The 25,082-nt window shown below is 40.8% G+C and overlaps 1 protein-coding gene across 3 annotated transcripts in view; it reads right to left on the reverse strand.

Annotated features, from left to right (window-relative positions):
- Nucleotides 1–25,082, reverse strand: part of ATP6AP1 (ATPase H+ transporting accessory protein 1) — a 94,163-nt gene that overhangs the window by 46,205 nt on the left and 22,876 nt on the right. For all 3 annotated transcript variants that reach the window (XM_027825592.3, XM_037888982.2, XM_037888980.2), the window contains 4 exons: nucleotides 24,926–24,994; nucleotides 11,916–12,109; nucleotides 9,554–9,591; nucleotides 3,413–3,498 (listed from right to left, as the gene is read on the reverse strand). In XM_027825592.3, coding sequence (XP_027681393.2) covers nucleotides 3,413–3,498; nucleotides 9,554–9,591; nucleotides 11,916–12,109; nucleotides 24,926–24,994 — 387 coding nt within the window. The remainder of the gene's footprint in view (nucleotides 1–3,412; nucleotides 3,499–9,553; nucleotides 9,592–11,915; nucleotides 12,110–24,925; nucleotides 24,995–25,082) is intronic.

Here is a 25,082-nt window from a genome sequence, read left to right on the forward strand (position 1 = left end):
ATAAATGTGTATATAAATCTGCCCACTGTATTTTCCATTGAATGCATCCGATGAAGTGAGCTGTAGCTCACGAAAGCTTATGCTCAAATAAATTTGTTAGTCTCTAAGGTGCTGCAAGTACTCCTTTTCTTTTTAGGTTTAGTTTGTTTATTTACTAGGTAATCTACTTTGATCTGTTTGCTATTACTTATAATCACTTAAAATCTATCTTTTGTAGTTAATCAACTTGTTTTTTGTTTTATCTAAACCAGGGTGTGTTTGAGTGAAGTGCCTGGGGAAAAATCTCAGCTTGGTTAACACAGGCTTGTTGCATATCTTTTCCACATCGAGAGGACAGTGAACTATTTATGAGCTTACATTGTACAGAGCTCTGTGCAGTGCCAGACCGTATAATTTTGGGTTCATCCTCCAGCGGGGGGAGGGTGGGTATGCCTGGGGAGTTGAGGAATTGGCTGGTGTCTGCTGTTTGCACTCAGGCGGCTCCATTTGGGTGAGTGGCACCATCTGCTGTTGTGTTGGGTGTTAACAGGTCCAGGTGAGGCTGTCTGTGTTTCCATCCAAGATGTGTGAATATAGAGCCAGCCCAGTTGTGTGTCTTAGAGGGGCACAGCGGTTCCCACAGCTCCCAGGCTGCACCCCAGGGATGACAACCCTTCACATTACCCATGTGACAGAATCTAATATCCAGAGGAATCTTGAACTGGTTACCAAAACTAGTTAAACTAGTTCAGCATAGACCTGCTGTTCTAAGGTATTAGCCATCTAGCTCCAGGCTCGTGACCCAGAAGCTATGGCAGAAACAAGCAGATAGAGAAAGCCTGGGTAAATCTCTACCTCCTGGTGGATTTTCTATATGTTGCTTCCTCAGCTGTGGTCATCCTGGCCTCTTCTCACCTGCTCACCAACCACCTCTCACCCGCAAGAGAGCTCTCTGGCTGCACTCACTAAACTGGTTTTCCCAATCAATAGAGAAAAAGGACTGTAATCATAGGAGGATTTTGACTTCTATCATGTTAATGCACTTTCTCGGAGAGAGACTCTCTAGTCTGAAATCCTGCCCATGTTTTATTGTTGATAAGCATTTCTCATAATTGTTTTAGTAGTGCTTGAGGCTATGGAAGCTTCCACTAGAGAGAAAGGGCTGCAGCAAGGAGGTATTACCACTAGTTCTGAACTGCTTAACAACAGCTAGGAGGCAGAATTACCTGCAAGGGAGCCAAGAGGAACAACTGTTCAGCTCTGGAGTGGGGATCTCCTTTGCAGAAAGTGAATTTACATATACAATACCAATCTTTTTATAAGAAGAGTATCATGCTTGAAGTCACTTTCCTTTATCAATGGAGAAGACCAACTTGGTGAAGGCAAATCTCTCATACCGAATAGTAATTAGGAATGGAAGCACTTCCCAATTCCTTTCCAACAAAATAATATCAAATGAGCAGATTAATGGATAAATGCTCCACATAACTAGAACATTCAAGGAAAAGTACCCTGAGATATTAATTTATAAATAGGAGTGAATGCCAAAAACATTATGCTGGATATAGTATAAAGAGTTTTATTTAAAGCTAGATGCTGGTGACATTCTTCAGAAGTAAAGAATAATGTAATATTCCTTTTCATATAACCAACACTTTGGTTGTCACTGGGGATTGAACCTGTAACCTCTATGTAAAGCATAAACCGCTACAGCATGAAGTGAAGGAATAATTTTGGCTTTGGCTGACAGTTAAATACATTCATATCTTCACTGGACCAAGCACAGACAGAGAAGCATAACACATATTGAACACTGGGTTACACACACAAGTATGGATAGATGACTCTCCAGTAGGTGCTTTACTGGCTGCCTACCACAGCCCTCTACGGCAGCTGATAAATCTTGAAAGTACTGCAGTAATTTAATATCACCTTTACTGTGCAAATAATTTGAAGTGTTTTTACATGGGCTTGAATTTAGAATGTAGAAGAGTTTAAGAGGGCTCAGTTTGTGGAATGTAGAAGAATTAAAAATGACTGCATTACTTTAATTATTGAATAAAGCTCCAGTTGGCTGAACTGAATCACTTTAAAAAGAAAAGGAGGACTTGTGGCACCTTAGAGACTAACAAATTTATTTGAGCATAAGCTTTCGTCAGCTACAGCTAGCTCACGAAAGCTTATGCTCAAATAAATTTTAGTCTCCAAGGTGCCACAAGTACTACTTTTCTTTTTGCGGATACAGACTAACACGGCTGCTACTCTGAAATGAATCACTTTAAAATCATTACAGATTTCAATATTACTTTTAAATTACTTTCAACATTCCTCACATTCCTGTAACCAACCCCAATTTTTTCTTTCAAAATCTACCAAATACATATCTGCAATTTGCGAGTGACTGCTTCCTTCCATTTCATACAGGAAAGAACTGTGACAACTCATTGTAATTATTATTGTGGACCTTCTTTAAAATACAGAATTTACTACTTTTGAAAGAACCTGACTGAAAGCCCTGGAGACTGAAGTCCACTCTTTATCCACAGGACATGGACAGCAGAGACAACAGCAGTGCAAGTGTCTTCATATTGGTCTACCACTGTATCTGAAGCTGGGACCCAAGACCTGCAAGCCCAAGTCAGCTGACCTGACAACCATGGGTTTTTATCCCTATGTAGATGTACCCTATGACACTGAGGTCCTTTGCAAAGTCCCTGCTTTTTAGGGTACAGTGCACATTCCTTTTAGTATGGCCTATGTTCTTTGTTCCTAGAATTCCTTGCATTTGGCTGTATTAAAGTTTATGTTGTTTGTTTTCAACCAGCTTGCCAAGAGAAACAGGTCACACGGAGAAAAGTGACCTGTCCCCATCATTATTTACCTCTCTACTAATCTGTGTGTCATCTGCAAATAGTCCAGTGTCTGTATCTATTTGATTACTGTTCCTTCTCCTCAGACTACCATCAAAAAGCGCAGTCAGTTCTGGCTGAACCTCATCTATCTGGAACTAGATTTAGATCAGCAACTCAGTTCTCTGGACAGTTAACATCCATCAGCTAATTAACAACTTCTGGCTAATAATGACCTGATCTAGATTTGAACCCTCTAGAGATGAAAGACTTGATAATCCTGCGCCAATATGTTCTTCATTAAGGTCCTTTTTATGCAAAAAACAAGAATTAAATGGAAAAAAATCTACACATTATGCTTTTAAAAAATTACAAGTTATAAAGACCACTAAAAATGTGGCAAATTCACAAGCCTATTAAAAATACAGGTCTGTAATTGAAAATCCAGGCAATCCTTTCTGTGCAAAGTCTTGTACAGGACTGACTGTTTACTTGTGTAATCCTGAAAGTCACGTACAACATTCATTAGCAAGTATTGTTATACTCCAAAAAATTGACAGCTCTAGACACGGAAGACTACTCACCCTTGAAGGTCTCATTGCAGTGTAAATGACTGAAAACTGAATTCCTTGTTCTTGCAGAATCATAGTCAGTCTTCCAATTATTTTGTCTGTAAATACACATTTGTAAAGCTTACCAAACTCTAAGTTGAGAACTAAAAATCTATGATCATAATACAAGTAACAGCATAGATAGGTATTTAAACTTACTAGTACTATTATTTGAAATAACTTATATGACACCACAAGTTGTATGATAATTTACAATCACAGAAATGTAGGGTGGGTAGGGACCTCGAGAGGTCACCAAGTCCAGCCCCTTGTGCTGAGGCAAGACTAAGTAAACCTAGACCACCCCTGACAGCTGTTTGTTGAACCTGTTCTTTAAAACCTCCAATGATGGGGATTCTACAACCTCCCCTGGAAGCCTATTCCAGAGCTTAATTATCCTTATAGGTAGCAAGTTTTTCCTAATGTCTAACCTAAATGTACCTTGCTGCAGATTAAGCCCATTACTTCTTGTCCTACCTTCAGTGGACATTGAGAACAATTGATCCCTGCCCTCTTTATAACAGCCATTGACATATCTGAAGATTTCTTAGATCCCCACCCCATCAGTCTTTCTGCTCAGTTTTAAAGATGCTCTGTTTTTTCAACCTTTTCTCGTAGGTCAGGTTTTCTAAAACTTTTACCATTTTTGTTTCTCTTCCTTGGATTCTCTCCAAATTGTCCACATCTTTCCTAAAGTGTGGTGCCCCAAATTGGACACTGTACTCCAGCTGAGCCTGGATTTACAAAAAGGGAGTAAGAGACATTCACTGCCCTAAGGAAGTTACAGTCCACATTAGACAAGACAACAATTCAGATAAAGAAGGGGTTCTGAAGTTGTGAAGAAAGTACAGTAGGAAGGATACCTGCGAGAGTGGGTTTTAGGAAAGTGACGGAAGAGAAGATCATCCAGCAAATGAGAAAAGGATATCTAAGACTGCTAGTTAAATTACCAGCTAATTAAAAATAAAGCTGAAGAATTAGTAAATTGTGTTTATAAGGGGAGAAATTATACCATGTACCCCAGAATGTTCAGAGCATATGATTATTGGAAACTTACCACCAAACAAAGCTCAAAGGGTTAGTGTACCTAAGATATGTGCACAATATGTACTATACTGAGAGTAATAATTCTACTTGCGATTGTGAATTTTGGGTCTGACCTTACTAACTCTGAAGTCAATGGGAACTTTGCTATTGACTTCAATAGGAGCAGAAACAGATAATTAATTAGCCCTCCTGTTAACATTTCTGAGAAAAATAAGGTAAGTTGTCATGAAGATGGTGCTGTAACTATATGGTGTTGGTGTTGGTCCTGCTTTGAGCAGGGGATTGGACTAGATGACTTCCTGCGGTCTCTTCCAACCCTAATATTCTATGATTCTATGACTATACATGGAGGAATCATTACAAAGTACCAGGCTTTCCAAACTCAGTGTCTTGCCATAGTTTTGCAGAAGTTTTCAATAAGGGAGTCCAAAGAATTTTCTTATGGAACATTCATCATTCATAAAATCCTATATAATTATGACAATTTACAGCTTATCTCAAGTTTGCCAACTGCAACTGAAAACACTAGGAAAAAACTACATAAGATAAGGAACACACATGGTGAATGTCAAGAAACGTTAGCTTTTTCAGTGTGATTGATGGAGAAGTCAGTCAGTGGGCTAATATTTCCTGTCTCGGTACCGTTACTGCTTCTTGTCTACTAAGCAAACCTGTCCGATGAATGGATATTTCACAACCCAGCCAAAACAGGCTTCTTATACAGATTCTAAGTGGACAAGCTACAGTAACTGAGTTTAATTTTCATTTATCAGTATCTGCTCTCATTTGTTTATCCTTTTAACCTCTCCTATTTAGTGAAATTGTGCTCTCACGCTTAGGCAGCTTTGGTGAAAATTTACATAACTATTTTTCAGCAGGATTTTGCCAAGTTTGCACAGTTAAGACAATAACAATTTCACTCAAGAGAGGCAGTTATCTAACGGTGTTTTTTTTAAATGATAAACAAAATTTATCTCCTATAAAAAATCCCGCACATAGACTTTCCCCAGCAACACAAATGATGGTTTACATTTTATATCTTTGATCTAGGAGTTCTGAGAAATTACATCCTGCAGATTTACATACAGTAGGCACAGGCAACAGTGTCACTTTAAAAAACCCAACAGCTTGAGTCACTGTTTGCCACAGGTATAATACGAGGTAAATGCATGTGTTTGTGTCTCATTTAAGATAAACAAAGAACTTCTGTGGTAATAATACATTATTTAGCATTTCACTGAAAAAAGGAGACAAGCGTAGCTATAGCTACCAAGAATATCAATGACTTTTTGCTTTCAGGAAGGTCTAGAAGCAATCTGTTTATTCAGAGGAGTTGTCATGGGAATACACTCTGGACAGTATGTTTGATGAAGACTACAATTCACCTGTTACCAAAAAATGCCAAAACCCCATGACACACACACTATCCATTTATTTGAAAGTATCTTTAAGAATGTTTCTTAGATTATAAACTCTTCAAGGCAAGCACAGTGTGTAGCTCTGTGTTTATACAGCACCCAGCACAATACAACCCCTACTTACTATTTATGAAATTAAAATAATAATGTTTAAAAGTTAAAACACAAAAAAGCCAGTAGCAGTACAACTAGAATCCTGCAGCCATATATTTAGTACCTAACTTTTATATATTTGTTATCTAAATTAAGAACCTCCACCAAAACTGATAACAGAAAATAATTCCCCTATTCCCTTCTGGAAGGTCCAGAACCTGCAGTCTCTGCTGAAGCTCCCATTAATTTCAGTGAGCTCTTGATTTAAATAAGAACTGCAGGATCAGCACCAGGACTATCTTATGTTACTTCCTAATTGATCTTGATGTCCTCACTGGACTTTTACACCATTGGCGTGGGGAAGAAGGAAGAAAAGAACTGAGGGAGAGGAAAGGGAATGGAAGGAGAGAAGTCAGAGGAAAGAGAAGGGGCAGCAAAAAAATAGCAAGAGAGGAGAATAGGAAAGCGAAGGAAGGAGAAAGAGAAATAATGGAGAAAAGTAATGGGTAAGAAATAGGGGTTAGGAGGAACAGACTGAGAAGAAGGAAGGAGGAATAAATGAGGAAGCAATTAAAGGCCTGATCCCAGATCATTAAAGTCAATGGGAGTTTTGCCATTGACTGCAATGGGTGCAGGAACAGGCACTTAAGGGAGAAGAATCTAGCAGACAGCTGGTATAGAGGACAGGGTCTACTGAGAAGGGAAGGATCTTAGCAAAAGGGAAAATAGAGAAAATCCCAAGTGAATGTCATATACTCCACCTCAAACAAGAGGGAAAGAGAAAATACTGAAAGGAAACAGAAGGAGCAAGACAAAGGTAAAAATCAGGAAACCCCCCCCACAGTATCTTGAAGAGGTGAAAGAAGAATGGCCTAAGAGAGAAAAAAATGATCTTTAAAAAATGAGAGACGTAGCCCAAGGTAATCTTTTCACAATTATTACATACACATACAGAAAACAAAATCTTAACCAAAACCATAAGTCTGGATACATGGAATTTTGGGGAAGTTTGGAATCTGAACCCTAATCTAAATTTCCCAGCTGGTCTCATTTCTATAACACGCTGACCACCACCTACATCATCTTATCACTTCAAGTCAAACTTTGGGGTGTTTGAAATCCAGATCTGACTTCTAGCTTATCTTAAACAAAACATGATATCTCTAGTAAATAAAACTGCACAAGAGTCTTCTGGAGTTTTGTTGTGTCATATTTTAAAACTATGTGCAGTGGGGAGGAAACAGGGGCATGCTGGGGGGGGGGGGAGGGGGGAAGCTGGGGCACGCCCCACCCCCCAACCAGTGGCGGCACAGAACTCCTCCAGGGCCAGGACGGTAAGAGCAAGCTCCTCTGGCCCCAGGCCAGGGCGGGAGATGACAGGTCCTCTTGCTCTGGGGCCAGGGTGTGGGGGAGATCCAGCTTCTCCAGCTGCTGGGAGGAGGGGACGAGAGCCATCTCCACTGGTCCTGGGGCCAAAGCTGGGAAAACCAGCTCCTCTGGCTACTCAGAGAGAGAGAGCTCCTCCAGCCATGGGGTGCACAGAAAGTGCCCCTCAAAAACGGGAAAATTTTTATTCCTGTGCGTGCCTCTGGGAAGAAAGTAAAGAATTTACTGTGACATGCATACAAGTATTTTTGAGTTGCTATTCACTGTTACAGGAATGCAGTATTTCTCTTGATTTTACTGTTGGCATTGTCAGAAACAATACACAATATTTATTGGTTTACAGCATTCTTGTCATGTTACAGGGATGTGACAAATGGCATTTGTTGTTACTGGTCCAAACACCAATAGTAGCTATCAGTCATCAGTAAATAATAAATACAAATAATTAATGACCTTGCAAGGAATTGTGACCTCAAGAGGTCTCCTGATAGCAGTAACATTTGGCAAATGGATTGCGTTGTGTGGCCAATAATAAACAGATTTGCTGGAACATGGAATGCATGATTCGGAAAGCTGTAATGCGAACCTTTTATATAATGCAGTTTTTGAAACAGAACAGTGAGATTCCTATATGATTTTGTCCCATCAATTCCATAGACCTTTAGTTGGATCTTTTTAAATCAGCAGTTCAGTAACTTTTCATTTTTTAAGTTTAAATTCACTGTCACTGATATTTTCAGGAGTTATTGGGAAGTGCTTTGGTATCACCGTGGTTGGCAAAAGAACCAAAAGGATTGAACATGAATTGTGGAGCCAGCACACATTTCTACTTTTATATAGCTGATGACACAATTGAAATGCAGGCCAGGGCCTAGCTTTTGCTGCTCAGGTGTGCAAAGGAAGCAGAAACGGGCCATTTCTTCGCTGGAGCAGTGAGTCCCCCATACACATAGAGTGGGTATAGCCAATTCCTACATTATCCCACCACTCTGCAGTTCCAGAATAGGAGAGATCTCAGGGGTGTGGCCAGAAAATGCTACACTCTGGCAGTCCCCATCTGTCGGAATGTCCCTTGGGGACTGCTATCAGCTGGTGGAGTTTAGGGCAGTTCTCAGCCTCTAGTTCTCCAGTGGTTTGTGCTTTTTTTGGCTAGTGATGCTACCATAGTGCCTCAGTGATTCAGAGACAGAGACCAGCTAATACTTTCTACTTAAAAATCAAATTCACTTTGTCCTACTCAAAAATAAAGCACCATTAACTTCAGAACTAAGAAGTTCTTCCTGATTTCCAACAGCTGCCTCTGATTTTAGATCTGCAGTTTTGGGGACACACATAATTGTAGGCACATTGTATAGCCACTTAGCCACCTACAGTAATGAATTGATTGTGTGTGCAATCATTGGTACCCATGAGGTTGCCCCTACAGTTATTTGCAAGCCTTATAATAGGAGTTCTAATTTGGAGCCCAAGTTAAAGCCCTGTGAAAACTAGGACTGTCTATTTGCATATAGTAATTGTTTTACAGCTAGCTTACATACCCTAGGGGAAAAAAAGGTTTTTAATACAGAAATGTGTGCACTGATGCCCCTTAAAAAGCATTGTGTGGTACCTACAAAACCAACAACAAATTAAACTTAAAATCAAGCACTCTTTAAAGGGCCCCATTATCATTTTACAGAGGCAGGAGAAGCATTTCCCAATCTTTTCAATCGTGTGTACCATTTTACTAGACTAAGACCTCAATCTTGCCCTCCTGAGCTGACACCTCCTATTTAGTTGTGTGCACTATAATGTACAAACATATGGGTGGGTGGGCTAAAATTTACAGAAGTAAATAGGAGACACAGTGAGCAGAGGCTTAACACTGAAGCAAGGATGGAATTCATAGTATCAATCACAAAAAGACCAGTCATATTTAGGGCCTGATCCAGTAAAGTCAACTGGGAGACTTCCATTGATTCCGGTGGACTTTGGATCAGGCTGTCAGTACCTAAATGCTATGGTGATTGGCTATAGACAAGTAATATAGGTGCAGATAGATTAAAAGAATCCTAAAGAATTAATAATAGTATCATACCAATTGTCGGGAATCACTAGAAGGTATAGCATGCACCCTCAGGAAAATAGGACCAAATCATGAAACACTGGATACAGCAGCCACATTGCTTACCATTTGCAGCGAAAGCCTTTGTAGAAATATCATTTAATCTATACAAAAAAAGAAAGATAATTAAAATATTGTATAGACCAGAATAATATTCTCAAGAAATGTCTGGCGTTAAAGGCCACTTTTGGCATGCCCTTCCTATGCTGATCTGCAAAGCCACTACTCCCTTCTTATTCAATCCTTAAAGTCCATTTCTTTCTTCTGCAAAGCCCACAAGAAACTAGTCAACTAAGATGTATTTATTTTATTCCTGAAAAACTCAAACTTCTTTGCTCCATCAAGCTGTTGAATTCCCCAGAACAAGAACCCATGTTATTGGTATTAACCTGGTCCTTCCCTCCCCAGATTCCCTCTTGTTAAGTTCTGTCCCCTCTCATTATGTCATGTTGTCTGATATTAGCTTGTAAGCCCCTTAGGACAGAGCTCTTGCCTGTATCTGTATTGTGACATGCTATATATCATTATGCTTTCTTAGGGTTCAGTTATGTCTTTGATAGAGTTAGAGTTATACTAGAGCGAGGGAGGAGCTCCACTGTCCAAGCAACGGTGCATGTATGGAGGTATCAGGGGAATGAACTGAGCAGAGGGACTTGCGACACCATTGCAAACTGTGTAGCCAGCCCTTCTCTCCCCAACACTCTTACATTGATGCTTGGTGGGGTTAGTGTTGCAAGCAGGACAGGTCCCACATTCACTGTGCCCACACATGCTTCTTCTAGGGTTCCTAATGCTGCTGGCAGTGCTCCTCAGCACAGCAAACCAAATTATAGCTGTCTCCTGTGCAGGTCCAGTAGGGCGAGAAGGGACTGCCCAGCATCTGCCTCCCCCTTTGGCATGGGGCAGGCATAAGTTGGCCTTCAGGGCACAGCAATAAGCAAAACTCAACATTGTAAATAGGAAGCTAATATTTTAAAAGTTGCTTTATGTTGCTCTCAGCATCTTGCAGTGTGGTCTGCAAATTTTTAGCATCAACTTCAAAGTAAACTAGTTGTTTGATTGTACTGAATTCTGAGAGCTACAAATGTAAAAGCTAGCATTCAAAGACTTGAGGGTGTTACAGGGTAAATTCCAATGAGCACAGAGGCAAAATAAATTTCAATGTAACTTTAGATTTTTCACATGTACAATTTACTTTTATGTTTAAAAGCATCTCCATGTGCTCTTTCCTCTCATGACATCAGTGACAGAAATGTTTACAGTAATTTATCACTGCTGTCACTTGGAAGAGAATAGAAAGTCTGGCTAGAAATATGCCAAGCAATGGTGAAATTGACAACAGAACAAGTTATTATCAGATTAAATAAAATAATCAAAGTCCTGTCAAACTCAATAATTTGTATGACTATATTGAGATAAAGCACCTAACAGGAATGCTGACAGCGCCTGATAGGACTGCCTATAAACTTCGTAGCTTTTTTTGAAACAGAAACACAGAAATCTCCAGCTCAGGAGAATGGTCCCTATAGTTCAGTATCCTATCTCCAACCGTGCTCCATACCAGACACTCCAGAAAGAGGTGTAAAAGCCCCATAATTAACAATCATGCAATAATATGCCTATGAAGGAACTTTCTCCCTAATCCCGTCAGAGAGAAGATGGCTTAGTCCCAGAAACATGAAGGATTTTATAATTTCCTTTAAAATTTTATCATTTATAATTTAATATTTATAATTTCATCCTGTCTAATGTGGCTAAGACTGATCTCAATATTGATATAAACATCCAATCCTTTTTATAATCCTGCTAGGTTCTTAAACTCTGGAATACCTTATGGCAATGAATTCCACAGGTTCATTATGTGTTGCATAAAATAATTCCCTTTATCAGTTATAAATGTGTTGCCATTTAATTCCATTCGGTGCTCAGTGTTTTTAGGATAATGACAGAGGTAAAATATGATTGACCTTCTCTACATCATTCAAATATTGCCCTTGGTAAACTTAACAGACAATGTGAAATAATACAGAGTGTGTATTTAGGGCAAAATATTTGATAACTTTCTTAATCCTGTAACACTATTGTTTTAGGCACAGATTTTTAAAGGTTTTTAAGTGTTGCTGTGCTCAGCATTACAACGCCTAACTAATTTAGGATCCTAAATCCAATTTTCAAAAGGGATTTAGGCCCTCAGCCACTTCACTGTCAATGTGATTCAGGCTCCTAAGTGCCTAAATTCCTTTTGAAAATAAGATCCCAAATCAGTTAGGTGTTGCAACACCGAGCATAGCAATGCCTCAATAACTTTTACAAATCTGGGCTTTAGTGGCTTATATACATGGTTAATACACATGGCATGTTCAAAAAGGCTTGGAAATCCTGAAAACAGAAATGTCCATTCCAATCTTTATTGCAACAAGCTCCATACCTGCTGACTGGCTGTAGCTTTACCACAAATATGTTGGGCTTGGATGTGTCTACTTCCAGCTTAGATACCTCAAACTCGTCTATGTCTGTTAGCTTCCAATCCATTGATTCTTGAAGATAATCCAAAAGGTGACTGGTAGCCTGACAGTCAACAGCCGATAAAACTAAAGAGGATGATGAAGACTCAAGGAGTTCCTGTAATAAGTATGTGGAGAATTTAGTCATCTGCTTCATAGTTAAGACACACGCAGATTGCTTTTTTATATTCTTGATTATGATATTCAAATCTGCACACAAATCCAATATGGCAATTTAAAAAAATGGCAAGTAATGAGTACTGGTAGAGATGGTTGAAATTTTTTCAAAATTATTAAAACTTTGCAAAGCTTAATTTTTTTTCTATTTTTTCACCAGTTTATAGGTTTTGAAATATCTGAAAATTCAAAATGTTGATGAATTTTTTTTGTAAAATTTGTTTGAATATTTTCACAAAGATAATCCTGCATTTTTCAACCAGTAATGTATTAACATTTTTGCCAACAGGTTTTATATCTCTTTAAATTGATAGCACATTTTATTTAGCACATACTCCACATGAAGCCTTGTAAGCATGATACTGAAAGGGGCTAGATTGACAGCTCCTGGCCTGCATCCCCCAGAACACATACGGTGCTAGTTTCCTCACACTTCTACACCAATGTGTCTCAATGTGACACAGTAATTCCATCTCCATGGCTACTACACCATGAGGAAGTGTATTTATACTATCAGTCTAATACATAGAGGGTATCAAACAGCTGTCAAACAGGAAATTAATGCCGTTGTAATTGAAACTAATCAATATAGGTAAGCACAAGTTAGAACAGTACAATTCAGTACCAGACAGCCACACTACTATGTCTACACACTTTGCATCTTAAATACCCATTCTTGATAAGTGCTATGAGTGACTAATTTGTAACAAATAATTTGACAAATCTTGCCTACTTTGGGGTCACAGAATGTCATGCTATTGCTATTTAATTATTTATTAGTATTTTCATAAATTTCAATTACTTCCTGGCTTGCTACTCAAAACCTGAATCACAAAACTCGGACTGAGCTGACTCAGTTGGGATTGATCAAACGGTATATCTGTTATTTGATCAGGTGAGCATGACTCCTTTATTCAGGCTTCTGAGCCAAACTCTCATGGAAATTGAATTAAAAAACAAAACAAAAAAAACCTCTTTCTGCAAGAATGAATAAATAACGCTAATGTTCTGAAGATGCTGTTTCTGTGTCACTGCAAACCTACACTACCACAGGCTCCCGAATTGAGACGCTGACAGGTGCTAAGGCCAGTTGGGCCTGTTGCCTTAACATGGTTGGGAACCGGGGGGGGCTGCCATGCAGAAATACAGATCTAGAATGGCTGAACCACGTGGTTCTTTCCAGTGAAGTGTGACAGTAGCAAGGCTGATCCACAAATGTACACTTGAGAAAGACTAATGGAGTCTAAAACAGGCTGCACAGTGACTATGACACCTAGTTCACAGTATCTTCTCTTTTGCATTTCTAAATTTAGGGATAATTGCTACTATATCTAGTGTTCTGATATTAAACTTGTTACAGACTCTCTCTTAACTAGTGCTAGTGTTATGGTGTTGCTAAAGCTTTTCTCCTCCAACTCATTCTTTCTGTTCCCTAACGCTTTCATGACCCTTTTCTGTTTTTCTGATTGCTCAGATGTTTTGCTGTTGCTTATGTTTCCTGATGGTATTGATTTTAAAGGAGAGAACTCCAGGCTAAGGTTAGACATTTTCACAGTTTGTCTAGCTGCAAATCAAAGATACCTCGGTTGTATTGTCCAATTAGCCAGGATGGTAGAAAAATAACTACGGGAATGAAAACAGGGCCAGCCTGCCTTGGTTCACAGGCCTCTGAGAAGGCTTCTCAGCTCCTTTTACAGGAAAATGATGTCATATCCTATATTGCTTGTTTTGGTTAATGAACCTGAAGATAGTTGACATATTGCATGAGAAAATCCTGATGCTATATTTAATGCCAATAGTTTTGCTACTTTAATTCAGGGAAGTCTATGGCCTGTATTATGTAGAGAGCCAAACTAGATGATCACAGTGATCCCTTCCAGCCTCATAATCTCTGAACCCCTTGCTTCCAGCAGCAGGAATTGTTCCAACAATAGTATTAAGCATTTTTTAAATTTTTTTGTTAAAGAAATATTTTTAGTGATCAATGTCTTGATTTATAAAAATTATGAAGAGGGATATTGAAAAACCTATATGAGTATTGCATACCTGTCATTAAGGAAACCACATGACGCTTTAGCTGTCTAGCGTATATTCAGACTAGCATATATCTTCAGCTCATCAGAATCGTGCACACTTTAAATGGGATTGAGAATGCATAGAGCTACCCAGATGGGCCTGATTTTGCATTCCAATGAAGGATCAGGCACTAAGGGGCAAATCCAGTTCTGAGTAATCAAGCTGGATATTGGGAAGATCTGCAGGGGAAAGGGAGAGAAGTCTTCTCCCTAAGCACACAGAGTGACAGTGGAACCCCTGCATAGAAAGAAGCTGGAGTGTAAAATATTTGTAAAAGGAAATTCTGCTGGCTATGTCGAATTATCATCTGAATGAATTTTGTCTTTTTACAAGTCACCTACTCCTCTTTTAGATCAAACATTACAGGAACCTTTTTAATTGATTTCATTTGTTTCCAGAAAGATTGTTAATTGTTCTCATTTGTTCTTAGATACAGATTGTGTTTAGATACTTTTCTGTCAATTTTGTAACAAAACATATTTTGGGGAGAAGATTCTTATGTTCCCAGACTTTTCCAGGACAAAAACAAGCCAGAAGTAGGCATGTTTCTTCATATAAATGAGAGATCCTTGAAGTCTTTAATCTGCAAAAATGCCATTTAAAATATCAAAGTTGTGGGTTTATTTTCTACCACACTGATCAATTACTGTCACATATGCAAAGCAAAGAGAGTTGGAAGAACCATCTGTTTCTACTCAGGTAACAGTCTTTTGAAAATCAATGACAATCACATGGAAAATTAGTGTTGTCACTGCTTTTGAAGCTTTCATCTTACATAATGTATTTTATATTTTTAGATTAATAAAATATACTTTACCACAAGTTTCAGGATGCATACATGAAATTATGCATTATAGTTCTAGGGAAAATTGATGCAATATACTTTAGCAGATAATAGTTATTTCAGCTACTGAAAGTATTTGTGAATAAGAAGCTTTTCATTCCATTGCAGTTTCTCAGCTAATGTTGTGACTGTTATTGCATATCTCATTTATTAAATTTGTTCCTGCCCTTCCATTACAGGTTAATTCCAAATTGTTCTTTTAAAAATGGGTGCATTGCTTGTTCTTTATTTATGTACTTATTTTGCTTCTTTGTGATGTATAAAGAGGGCCTGATTTTATTCATTTGCTTTTATTTTCTACCTTTTTAAAAAAACCTTGTAACTATCAGGAATGCCAAGTCAGGTCATCCCTACTTTTGCTTGAAAACTTCTTAATAGTAGGAAGTAGTGTCTTAGAGCATGTTTACCATGTGTCCTCATACCACAGCTGAAGGGGAAGGTTTGAATCTTTAACAAAGACAACCTTTATCTAAAAGGTTAGGTAGTCACTGAAGTTAAATAAGTGTAAACAAAAACAAAGTTTTAAAGATTCTAAGGCCTTCTCTATCCCAGGCAATTGTACCAATTTAATTAAATTGGGTTAGAAACTGAATTTGGTTAAATTGGTGTAATCCTCTTGTGTGGAGACTCTTAAATTGGTTTAAGACTATCTTGTATCAATTTAGTTGAAGTCAGTACAAGGGTATATAGCAATAGGTTTCCTGGTAGGGCAGGGAATAATATTTCAGCCTCTTTAAACAGAAGGGAGGGGACATGGGTGACTGAGGACTGGTCTACACAGTTCTGTACTGCTATAATTACGTTGGTTTAGAAACTAACAGTTAAAATGGTGCAACTCGTACTGTGTGTGCAGTTATACAGATATAAAGATGCTTATAGCAATATAGTTTATACCTGTTAAGCAATCATGTTGAGATAGGATTATATGTCCCTGTTCAGCCAGTTGGTAAAATGATCAACAGTTTTTACTGCCGATAATGATTGCAATTATTTTCAGTTACAAACGTACGTTTGTTTTGGCCAATTAGATTATATTTGGCTATTAAGGAGTGTCTATAATAATAAGTCATGTAGCTGTGCATATGTACATTTACACACATGCAATATCGAGCAAAAAGTTCTGACTTACAATAGTAATTTCACAACTGCACAGCTGGCAGCTAATTAGATTGCTTTATTTTACATTGTAATTCCATAAAGTTAAGTATCAGTGGAGGAACAACCAAAGCTAATACTTGGGAAAACAGTTTGTGGGATATAATTTGCTTGACAGACATTCTCCCAGAATGCTAATCTTTGCATTTTATTATTTAATAAAAAAAATTGCTTGAACCTTTAGGATAAATGGTGTACTTGTAACATTGTTTTCTGAATTAACTGGAAATGGAAGCCTCTAATTGCACACATACTCATTGATCCCAAAAGCTCAAAACAGCTGTTAATGATGTAGCTGAACAAATCTAATAGCTGCAAATGTCTCTGCAGCTTATAACCCTATAACTCTCTTTGCAAGTTAAATTTTTTCCTTGTATTACATATGCTGTTACATGCACACATCCACACTAAATGAGATCTCTAGTTTAAGTCTGTGAATAAATTTGCATCTCTGAAGTTCAAGAGGAGAATGCTCAGGTGACATGGCATAGCTATTATTTCTTAATCACTGATACAACAAAGTTTGTATATTGAGATGTAAAAATTTGTGATCATGCAACACTAAAGATCTGAATTTGCCTAAGGTGAAGAAATCCATGGCTGATTTTCCCTTTGTCCCCTATTGTGTATATATTACGATAGGGTCTTTCATCAAAGAATCAGGACTGGATTTCTTTCTAAAAGATATGCTTTCACTCAACTGGAAGTTATGAGCTTGATTCGGAGACGACTGGGTGAATTTTTGTGGCCTCTGTTCTACAGAAGGTCAGGCTCAATGACCTTTCCTGGACTTCAAATCTATGACTTTGTTCACAGATGCTCAACTATTGCTAAAGTAATACATATGTGCACCTAAGTGAAAGAAAAATGTTTTGCTTAAACAATATATAATTCAATGTAACATATTTACAATCCTATTTATGGAGCAATATAGAAAAATGCAATTTACAGTCTCCTTGGCCACCATGTCCTTCTCTAATACCTCCAGACTTTCTGTCCCAGTCTCCCGCCACACCCAGTTTCCTTGTCCACTCAGTCCCCTCCCAACAGCTCCTTGTCCAGCCAGCCCCAGTCCCCACTTCACCTGGCTCCTCTGATCTGGTCTCTCTCCTCCACTCTGGTCACCATTTTCACCCCCCCCCACACACACACACACGTGCCCCTGCACTCAATCCCAGTCCCAATCTCCCTCCATGAGCTCCTCAACAAATCTCAGTCTCCCCCTGCACCTACTGGCTCCCAAGTCCCTATCCCCCCCGCCCCAGTTTCCCTTCCTGGCTCCCAGTAACAATCTCCGTGCCCTCCTAGGGCCATCTCTTGTCCCCTCTGCATTCAAGTCAGACAGCTTCCTTCTTCATGCTGCCTGGGCCCAACAGGAGAGGCACTGGGAGAGCAGAAGAGACAGCTTCCCTGCTCTCAGTTCTAGTGCCCAGATCTGGATCCAGTCCCAGCACACCCCACAGCAGTCCAAAGCTGCAACTGCAGGGAAAGTCCAACTCAGCCCTGGGCTGGAGCATGCCCATTGTACAAGGAATCTTTGGGAAAAGCTGTTAAATCCATAAGTCTTTACTAAGCATGTGAATTTTTTCAAGGGCTTATAACTTGGCCAATTTTGGATGGATTTCCATGGGGACAGCAAAAGGCATATCCCTGACATACATGACACTGCCCTACCAAGTCCTTTCTCCAAAGCACCCGGGTGCTAGAGATTTTCAAATGATAAATTACCGGAATTTTTTTTCTTGGGCAAAACAATGCATTTTTCCTTAGCCTCATTCTCAGAAATGGCTGAATCGTCTTGGCTGAAATTTTCCAAAACAATTCAGACTGAGGTAGCCAGCCAGCATGGAAAATTTCAGCCCAGACAGTTATGACTGGAAAAGTTATAAGTGAACTAAACCAGGGTCCTATAATGGGAAATGTCAGGCAACATTAATAGGCAATACAACCCGCCCCCTACATATGATGTACTCTATCATATGTACTGCATCATATGTCCCTTTGCTTGGCAAGAAGTGGTCATTATGGGTCAGATCCTGCAAAACGTTCAACTTCCTCTGAAATCAGGGTGAGTTGAGGCTGCTCAGCATCCTGCCCGTGGAAGGAAAAGGCCTGGGTAGGGACCGTCGAATTGTGGAAGTCAACTAATGGCTACGCAGGTGGTGTCGGAGAGAAGGCTTTGGATTCTTTGACCATGGGATGGTGTTCCAAGAAGGAGGAGTGCTAGGCAGAGGTGGGCTCCACCTAACGAAGAGAGGGAAGAGCATCTTCGCAAGCAGGCTGGCTAACCTAGTGAGGAGGGCTTTAAACTAGGTTCACCGGGGGAGGGAGACCAAAGCCCTGAGGTAAGTGGGGAAGTGGGATACCAGGAGGAAGCACGAGCAGGAGCGCGCGAGACGGCAGGGGTCCTGCCTCATACTGAGAAAAAGGGACGATCATCAAGTTATCTCAAGTGCCTATACACAAATGCAAGAAGCTTGGGAAACAAGCAGGGAGAACTGGAAGTCCTGGCACAGTCAAGGAATTATGATGTGATTGGAATAACAGAGACTTGGTGGCATAACTCACATGACTAGAGTACTGTCATGGATGGATATAAACTGTTCAGGAAGGACAGGCAGGGCAGAAAAGGTGGGGGAGTTGCACTGTATGTAAGGGAGCAGTATGACTGCTCAGAGCTCAAGTATGAAACTGCAGAAAAACCTGAGTGTTTCTGGATTAAGTTTAGAAGTGTGAGCAACAAGGGTGATGTCATGGTGGGAGTCTGCTATAGACCACCGGACCAGGGGGATGAGGTGGACGAGGCTTTCTTCTGGCAACTCACGGAAGTTACTAGATCGCAGGGCCTGGTTCTCATGGGAGACTTCAATCACCCTGATATCCACTGGGAGAGCAATACAGCAATGCACAGACAATCCAGGAAGTTTTTGGAAAGGGTAGGGGACAATTTCCTGGTGCAAGTGCTGGAGGAACCAACTAGGGGCAGAGCTCTTCTTGACCTCCTGCTCACAAATCGGGAAGAATTAGTAGGGGAAGCAAAAGTGGATGGGAACCTGGGAGGCAGTGACCATGAGATGGTCGAGTTCAGGATCCTGACACACGGAAGAAAGGAGAGCAGCAGAATACGGACCCTGGACTTCAGAAAAGCAGACTTTAACTCCCTCAGGGAACTGATGGGCAGGATCCCCTGGGAGAATAACATGAGAGAGAAAGGAGTCCAGGAGAGCTGGCTGTATTTTAAATAATCCTTATTGAGGTTACAGGGACAAACCATCCCGATGTGTAGAAAGAATAGTAAATATGGCAGGCGACCAGCTTGGCTTAACAGTGAAATCCTTGATGATCTTGAACACAAAAAAGAAGCTTACAAGAAACGGAAGATTGGACAAATGACCAGGGAAGAGTATAAAAATATTGCTTGGGCATGCAGGAGTGAAATCAGGAAGGCCAAATCACACCTGGAGTTGCAGCTAGCAAGAGATGTTAAGAGTAACATGAAGGGTTTCTTCAGGTATGTTAGCAACAAGAAGAAAGTCAAGGAAAGTGTGGGCCCCTTACTGAATGAGGGAGGCAACCTAGTGACAGAGGATGTGGAAAAAGCTAATGTACTCAGTACTTTTTTTGCCTCTGTCTTCACGAACAAGGTCAGCTCCCAGACTGCTGCACTGGGCAGCACAGCATGGGGAGGAGGTGACCAGCCCTCTGTGGAGAAAGAAGTGGTTCGGGACTATTTAGAAAAGCTGGACGAGCACAAGTCCATGGGGCCGGATGCGCTACATCCGAGAGCGCTAAAGGAGTTGGTGGATGTGATTGCAGAGCCATTGGCCATTATCTTTGAAAACTCATGGCGATCCGGGGAAGTCCCGGACAACTGGAAAAAGGCTAATGTAGTACCCATCTTTAAAAAAGGGAAGGAGGAGGGTCCTGGGAACTACAGGCCAGTCAGCCTCACCTCAGCCCCTGGAAAAATCATGGAGCAGGTCCTCAGGGAATCAATTCTGAAGCACTTAGAGGGGAGGAAAGTGATCAGGAACAGTCAGCATGGATTCACCAAAGGCAAGTCATGCCTGACTAATCTAATTGCCTTCTATGATGAGGTAACTGGCTCTGTGGATGAGGAGAAAGCGGTGGACGTGTTGTTCCTTGACTTTAGCAAAGATTTTGACACGGTCTCCCACAGTATTCTTGTCAGCAAGTTAAAGAAGTATGGGCTGGATGAATGGACTATAAGGTGGATAGAAAGTTGGCTAGATTGTCGGGCTCAACGGGTAGTGATCAATGGCTCCATGTCTAGTTGGCAGCCGGTATTAAGTGGAGTGCCCCAGGGGTCGGTCCTGGGGCCGGTTTTGTTCAATATCTTCATAAATGATCTGGAGGATGGTGTGGATTGCACCCTCAGCAAGTTTGCAGATGACACTAAACTGGGAGGAGAGGTAGATACGCTGGAGGGTAGGGATAGGATACAGAGGGACCTAGACAAATTAGAGGATTGAGCCAAAAGAAATCTGATGAGGTTCAACAAGGACAAGTGCAGAGTCCTGCACTTAGGACGGAAGAATCCCATGCACCGCTACAGACTAGGGACCAAATGGCTTGGCAGCAGTTCTGCAGAAAAGGACCTGGGGTTACAGTGGACGAGAAGCTGGATATGAGTCAACAGTGTGCCCTTGTTGCCAAGAAGGCCAATGGCATTTTGGGATGTATATGTAGGGGCATTGCCAGCAGATCGAGGGACGTGATCGTTCCTCTCTATTCGACATTGGTGAGGCCTCATCTGGAGTACTGTGTCCAGTTTTGGGCCCCACACTACAGGAAGGATGTGGAAAAATTGGAAAGAGTCCAGCGGAGGGCAACAAAAAGGATTAGGGGACTGGAACACATGACTTATGAGGAGAGGCTGAGGGAACTGGGATTGTTTAGTCTTCAGAAGAGAAGCATGAGGTGGGATTTGATAGCTGCTTTCAACTACCTGAAAGGGGGTTCCAAAGAGGATGGTTCTAGACTATTCTCAGTGGTAGAAGATGACAGGACAAGGAGTAATGGTCTCAAGTTGCAGTGGGGAAGGTTTAGGTTGGATATTAGGAAAAACTTTTTCACTAGGAGGGTGGTGAAACACTGGAATGCGTTACCTAGGGAGGTGGTGGAATCTCCTTCCCTAGATATTTTTAAGGTCAGGCTTGACAGTGCCCTGGCTGGGATGATTTAGTTGGGGATCGGCCCTGCTTTGAGCAGGGGGTTGGACTAGATGACCTCCTGAGGTCCTTTCCAACGCTGATATTCTATGATTCTATGTTACAGTTATTATTGGAGTTTTAATTCTGTTTTCTGAAAGTCACGCAGTGAAAGTCCCAGACAGTGATGCAATAGCACTGCTGATTCTCTTAAATTCTTTGATCTTTTTTAAAGGCACAGGGGAAAAAAAGTATTTAATCAAAAAACACACCTTTGGCTGAGTGGCTGTGCCTCAACAATGCTTGAAGAGATTTTCTTCCAATTTCCCAAATGAATTCACTTCTGCAGTGAGAAGGAGCACGTGAAATTTCAGCCCCAACAGGAATGGTTTTTAAAGGAGCCACTGAAAATAAGGGCTTAGAATGAAAGTGCCATCTCAACAATAACTAACAGAAACAGAGAATCATAGAAGATTAGGGTTGGAAGAGACCTCAGGAGGTCATCTAGTCCAACCCCCTGCTCAAAGCAGGACCGATCCCCAACTAAATCATCCCAGCCAGGGCATTGTCAAGCCTGACCTTAAAAATATCTAGGGAAGGAGATTCCACCACCTCCCTAGATAACCCATTCCAGTGCTTCACCACCCTACTAGTGAAATAGTTTTTCCAAATATCCAACCTAAACTCCCCCATTGCAACTTGAGACCATTCCTCCTTGTTCTGTCATCTGCCACCACTGGGAACAGCCTAGCTCCATCTTCTTTGGAACCCTCCTTCAGGGAGTTGAAGGCTGCTTTCAAATCCCCCCTCACTCGTCTCTTCTACAGACTAAATAAGCCCCCTCAGCCTTTCCTCATAAGTCATGTGCCCCAGCCCCCAAATCATTTTCATTGCTCTCCGCTGGACTCTCTCCAATGTGTCCACATCCTTTCTGTAGTGGGGGCCTCAAAACTGGACGCAATACTCCAGATGTAGCCTCAATAGTGCCGAATAGAGGGGCATAATCACTTCCCTTGATCTGCTGGCAATGCTCCTACTAATGCAGCCCAATATGCTGTTAGCCTTCTTGGCAACAAGGGCACACTATTGACTCATATTCAGCTTCTCGTCCACCATAATCCCCAGGTCCTTTTCTACAGAACTGCCACTTAGCCAGTCGGTCCCCAGCTTGTAGCAGTGCATGGGATTCTTCAGTCCTAAGTGCAGGACTCTGCACTTGTCCTTGTTGAACCTCATCAGATTTCTTTTGGCCCAATCCTCCAATTTATCTAGGGCATTCTGGACCCTATCTCTACCCTCCAGTGTATCTACCACTCCCCGCAGTTTAGTGTCATCCGCAAACTTGATGAGGGTGCAATCCATCCCATCATCCAGATCATTAATGAAGATATTGAACAAAACCGGCCCCAGGACCACCCCCTGGGGCACTCCGCTTGATACTGTCTGCCAACTAGACATCGAGCCATTGATCACTACCTGTTGAGCCCGATGATCTAGTCAGCTTTTTATCCACCTTATAGTCCATTCATCCAATCCATACCTCACTTCTTTAACGTGCTGGCAAGAATACCGTGGGAGACCACATTAAAAACTTTGCTAAAGTCAAGGTATATCATGTCTATCACTTTCCCCATATCCACAGAGACAGTTATCTCATCATAGAAGGCAATCAGGTTGGTCGGGCATGATTTGGCCTTGGTGAATCCATGTTGACTGTTCCTGATCACCTTCCTCTCCTTCAAGTGCTTGAAAAGAGTGAGGAAAACCCAGAGTCCAGTGCCCAGCATAAGTAGCTTCTCTGTATGCTGAGTGGAGATTTAAGTGGACACAAGGAGGAATCCTACCTCCAAGGTTATGGAGTGCATATGGTTCTGCAAACTCTTACATAGTCCAACTATAGGGCAAAGAATGGGAGGATCTGCACAGTTGTCAGTCTCTCAACCCTCCCACAGAACACCCAGGTCTATCATGTAAGACTATCCCCGCACGGGTGTCTTGCAACATGCAGGTATCTGTACATCCTGCACAGCTCCCTGAAATATTTCCCTCTCTTGAACAGTTGAAGTGCACCCGTTCTGCTGCCAAAGGAGCCTCTGTGGCCCGGGAAGCAGGGGCAAGAATTGCTCCTTAATGAAGCAGGCACAACCCTGCTTCGATTTTAAAAGCACAGGAGATGAGTCACATTCTGAAGTATTACTGCAGCCTTTTGAGGATGCAGCCCTTGCTCTTCAGTTACATTTTACTGTAACTTCCATAATTTACTCATTCCCAAATGCACTTTTGCACTCGCCGTATAGTTATTTGAATTTGGTGTTAGTCATGTTGGCAGAAAAACATTATGATCTGCTGTGCAGGTGACAAGTTGAAGAGTCCAGAAGTGTTACTGATGCAGGAAAAGGGTGAGGAGGAGTGTTTACAACATCTAAAAGCCACAGGCTCTTTGAGAATATATATGGTTTGCTGTACGAGACCTAAACAGATTTATACTTCCCCCCTCTGCTCTAATATGAGCTAGAGACACTAGCAGCAGGTCCTGCATTTTGAAGACTCTGTTCTTCCAGCACTGTCTCCCACAATGCATCTATGACTGCCATCTGTGAACACTCCTTCACACTAACCAATAGTACCTGGGAACAGTGGGTACATCGAGTTGGGTGTGTGTGCTTCTGTCAGGGTGGACAGTGTGTACTGAGCATGCTGCCTAGGGTGACCAGATAGCAAGGGTGAAAAATCGGGACAGGGGGTGAGGGATAATAGGTACTTATATAAGACAAAGCCCCATCGGGACTGTCCCTATAAAATCGGGACACCCTAATGCTGCCTGAGCATTTTGTAAACACTCTTAATGAGAAGAACTAGAGTGGGAGGTCAGAAAGTGCTGAGGACAACTCCATTTTCAATGTTAAGTCTGCATTTTTGCTCCAATAAATAACAGTAGCACAATTCTGTAGGCCAACATTTAAAGTATTGAGATGTCTAATCACATTATTGCACTCAAAAATTAAACAGTTAGATGTCTACATGCTATAAAACACCCTCACAATTATTTGTGGTTGCATAACAAAATAGGAGGAAACAAAATAGGTGGCCACTTTGAAAATCAGGAGCAGTGAACCTATTCCTATAGCTGTTTCACTTTGTTCAGCAATTTTGTAAGTGTGCTTCACTATGTAACTTTGGAGGAGTATCACTCTGGGAGTTTCTTGTTTTATACTGACCAATATAATAATGTTTTTAGAAATAATTTTTACAGATGATGATCAATGAGCAGAATTTGACTTTCAGAAAGAAAATTGCTACGAAAGACATTACTTTTTGCTCTTCTGCAATTGCTTTTCTGCAGTTCCGCTGTAAAAATTGAAAAACCTTCTTAAGTTTAGCTATCAAACTGCTTCATTTGAGTATCATTCTGTTAACAATTTTCTGTCGTGTCTGTCTAACATCCATTTTTGTTTTGGTTTTTTTTTTTCAAATACCACTGGGAGATAACATATGGAATAGAAAGACTTGCCTGAACATTGTGAAATGGCTTCTCATTTTCATAAGATTCACTGCAATGCATGAAGTCATCGATGCTAAGCTGAAAAGCAGAAAAATAGTGCAGGTCACACGGTGTCATCTCAGCTCATTACACACAAGCTGTACTCTGCATTGACAAGATGAAACAA

Source organism: Chelonia mydas, chromosome 1, assembly GCF_015237465.2.
Source record: "Chelonia mydas isolate rCheMyd1 chromosome 1, rCheMyd1.pri.v2, whole genome shotgun sequence".
In the NCBI taxonomy this organism is placed as follows: domain Eukaryota; kingdom Metazoa; phylum Chordata; order Testudines; family Cheloniidae; genus Chelonia; species Chelonia mydas.